The sequence below is a fragment of the Pteropus vampyrus genome, unplaced genomic scaffold, assembly GCF_000151845.1.
Source record: "Pteropus vampyrus isolate Shadow unplaced genomic scaffold, Pvam_2.0 Scaffold423, whole genome shotgun sequence".
Classification (NCBI taxonomy): Eukaryota; Metazoa; Chordata; class Mammalia; order Chiroptera; family Pteropodidae; genus Pteropus; species Pteropus vampyrus.
The window spans coordinates 211,570-215,074 of record NW_011889204.1 but is presented as its reverse complement, the minus strand read 5'-3'; the positions used below and the strand labels follow the sequence as shown (position 1 = coordinate 215,074).

The 3,505-nt window shown below is 40.3% G+C and overlaps 1 protein-coding gene and 1 pseudogene across 7 annotated transcripts in view; both read left to right on the top strand.

Moving 5' to 3' along the window:
• The window catches only part of LOC105306127 (nuclear body protein SP140-like protein), a 25,017-nt gene that overhangs the window by 7,384 nt on the left and 14,128 nt on the right, over positions 1-3,505 (top strand). For 5 of the 7 annotated variants that reach the window (XM_023523862.1, XM_023523860.1, XM_011381030.2 and 2 more), the window contains 2 exons: positions 414-464; positions 2,675-2,831. In XM_023523862.1, the coding sequence (XP_023379630.1) occupies positions 414-464; positions 2,675-2,831 (208 nt within the window). The remainder of the gene's footprint in view (positions 1-413; positions 465-2,674; positions 2,832-3,505) is intronic. The other 2 variants (XM_023523861.1, XM_023523858.1) reach the window with 1 other exon arrangement.
• Positions 1,921-2,039, top strand: LOC111732083 (annotated as a pseudogene).

The following is a 3,505-nucleotide window of genomic DNA, read 5'->3' as shown; positions in this document are numbered from 1 at the left end:
TCCAAAACATAAATGAAATAATGCACAAAGAACTGTTGTCAATCTATGGTCTTTGGCACCAATTCAACACCAACGGGAACCCCCAATTTGGGGTACGGTGAAGAGGGAAATGTTATGCAGTGCAAACGGCTCAATCGTGATACGGCGAGGCTGTGAGGAGGCCGTGGGGTGAGGCGTATCACTCACCGGCTAGACTCTAGCTAGACTGCTCTGCCCTGCCCTGTTCCCCTCTGCTCCTCTCTGCTCTAGCCGGAGGTGAGACTCCAGCGGTAGAAACACAGTCTTCAGTCCTGGGTGGAAAGGGAAAATGCCTCCACTTATATGTTAGAATTCGTTTGTCAATTTTCACAAAAATCTTACTTGAATTTTTTTTTTGGACACCAACATCTGATTGATCTCTCTCCACCTCTCAGAAATATATTCCAGCGGATTTTCTCTTTGCTGTGGACATCACAGACGAGGAGGTATGACCAGCACTTGCCCCAGTGCCTGCCATATAACCAACCCATTAGAGGAAAGCTCCTTCTGGGTGACAGGCCACAGCAGGGTGGAGTGGGGCTAGTTAGAGAGCAGGCCCAGCTGGGCCTCGACTTGGGGCAGTTAACCAGTAATGACCCTAAAGTTAAAATGAGTTAAATTCTCTTACAAAAAGCAAGAAGAAAACTAGTATAACACTTCAGTAGTGTCCCAGCACTCAGAATTTAACTATAAGATGGCAAAAAAACCAACAGGGCCACCTCCAGGGTGTGGCCAGCTCCTGTTTGGCGCTGCGGCTGAGCTGGAGTCACTGGTAGAGCCCTGGCGCCGTCAGCGGAACGGCAGCCACCGCCGCAGCACCACAGACAGCACCAGCTCCCGCCTCCGGGTCGGGGGCCCACTGTTCCTGAAGGTGAGGAAGCTTCGGACCTTATGTTTTCCCGGAGGTTAGTGAAATCATCCATAAAACTTTAAAAACACCCTTCACACCTATCTGGTTGTAGGTGAAAGCTAAGCTGTGCATAGCCATCCCAGGCAGCTTGGCAGTGTAGGGCAGCCTTCATTTCAAATCCATCTCGCCCTGATGAAGGCCAGCCACAGAGCCACATTGTTGGGGTTGTCACTGTCTGGGGAGGACTCGAGATTGATGCGCTCTATGAGATCAGTCATGCCGGGAACCTCCCCAGGTTCCTGGACCTGTTCCTACAGGAAGACGTCCAAAAACAGATCCCGGGAGAGGGGTCCTGCATGAGACATTCCTTCCCTTGAGACATTCGTGGTGGTGGCAGCAATGGTGACTGTGTCTGGCGCACTTGAGCCAAGAAACATATTGGCTGCCTCTAGATGAATTTTATTGAGATTATATTGGATCTATAGGTCAATTGGAGAGAATCGACATCTTAATATTTAGTCTTCCATCCATAAACATGGTATAGCTTTCCATTTATTTTGGCTTTAAAAGATTCTCTCAGCAAACATTTTGCGATTTTCAGTCTAGTGTTTTTGCACATCTTTTGTTAGATTTATCTTTTTTTATTTGATGGTTTTGAAGTTTTAGAAATGGTATTATTTTTATTTTTATTTCAACTTGTTTGTTGCAAGTATATAGAAATACAATTGACTTTTGCATATTGATCTTGAATCCAGTTACTTTGCTAAATTACTAATTAATTCTAATAGTTTGGCTATAAATATTTTTATAAATACACAAACAAATAATGGCAGTTCTATTTCTCCTTTTTTAGGTTTATTTTTAAAATTCATTTTCATAGCCTTATCACATTGGCTAGAATTTCCAGTGAATGTGAAATAGAAATGGTGACAGTGAATATCTTTGTCTTGCTCTTAAATTGAGTTGGAAAGGACTTAGTATTTTACCTTTAAATACGATCTTAGGCATAGTTTTTCATATATATACTTTATTGGATTAAAAAAGTTACTTTCGTCTATAGCCATGTTGCCTTGAACAAGCCCGATCCCGTCTGATCTCAAAAGCTAAGCAGGGTCGGGCCTGGTTAGTACTTGGATGGGAGACCACCTAGAAAGACCAGCTGCTGTAGGCATAAAAAAATTAATAAGGGATTGTAAGCTGACAAGGTCCTTGCGATCTTGTCAACCAAGATCAACCAAGGGTTGCCTCACCTAAAAAAAAAAAAAAATTCCTATATATAGTTTTCTGAGAGTTAAAAAAAAAAGGGAACAGATATTGAATTTTATCAAGTGCTTTTTTTTTTTTTGATCTATTGTGATTATTGTAGGGTTTCCTCCTTTATTTTTTCAATGTGGTGACATAGATTCCTTGATTTTGAAATGTTAAAAATCTTAAGACAAGTCCTAGTTAGTCATGACGCATTATTCTTTTTATCCGTTGCTGGATTTGATTTGCTAGTGTTCTGGAGGAGATTTTCCATCTATGTTTATGGGAGATATTGACCTGTACTTTTCATTTTTGTAACATTTTTGTCAGGTTTTGTATCAGGATTATGGTGTCTTCCTATAGCAAGTTGGGAGTGTGTGTTCCTTTTTTCTTTAATTATTGACAGAGTTGTGTAAGATTGGTTAATATCTTTCCTTAAATGTATGTTTTGAAGAATTCACAAGTGAAGTTATCTGGGCTCAGATTTTTTTGTTTTTTGTTTTTGTGGTGTGGGCATCTTGAAATCTTAACGTTTCTTTTCTCATTGCGTTTTGTCCTTAGGATGTTTCCAATATTCCAGAACAAGGAGACAATTGTCCATGAAATCTTGAATCACTTCAAGAAAAATAAAGTGGAGATAGCAAATGCAATAACAAAGCCATTTCCTTTCTTTGAGAGCCTCAGAGATCTCTCCTTCATCACCGAAGAAATGTATAATGTAAGTGAAGTTTATTATGTCTCCCTGTGACGATTCAGCTGCACGTTAATTTATATCTGGTATCCTGGATTCAAAATTTAGTGTATCACTAACTGGCTGATAGCTTTTTATGCTTTTCATGGGAAGACTCTTTTAAGTTAGTTAATCATCCGAAAAGATTGAGGGTGACAGGGCAAGCAGACATCACTAAAGGCATTTTTTTTTTTATTATGGTGACATTGGTTAACAAAATCCAGTAAGTTTCAGGTGTACAATTCAACAGTAAAGCATGTATATATTGTGTTGTGTGTTCACCGCCCATAGTTAGATTTCTTTCTGTCACCACATATTTGACACCTTTTGCCCCATGTACGTCCTCCGCCTCAGTAACCACTAGTCTATTGTCCAAGTCCCCGAGTCTCTGTTTGTTTGTCTTGCTCATTTGTTGCTTTTAGGTTTATACCCCGCATATAAATGATACCATGTGGTTTTCAACTTTTTCTGTCTGGCTTATTTCACTTAGCATGATTATCTCGAGGTCTATTCATATTGTCACAAATGGCAGTATTTCATCTCTTCTTATGGCTGAGTCATATTCCATTGTATATATGTCCCACAGCTTCTTTAGCCAATCATCTATCGTAGGACACTTCAGTTGCTTCTATGTCCTGGCCACTGTGAATAAGGCTGCTATG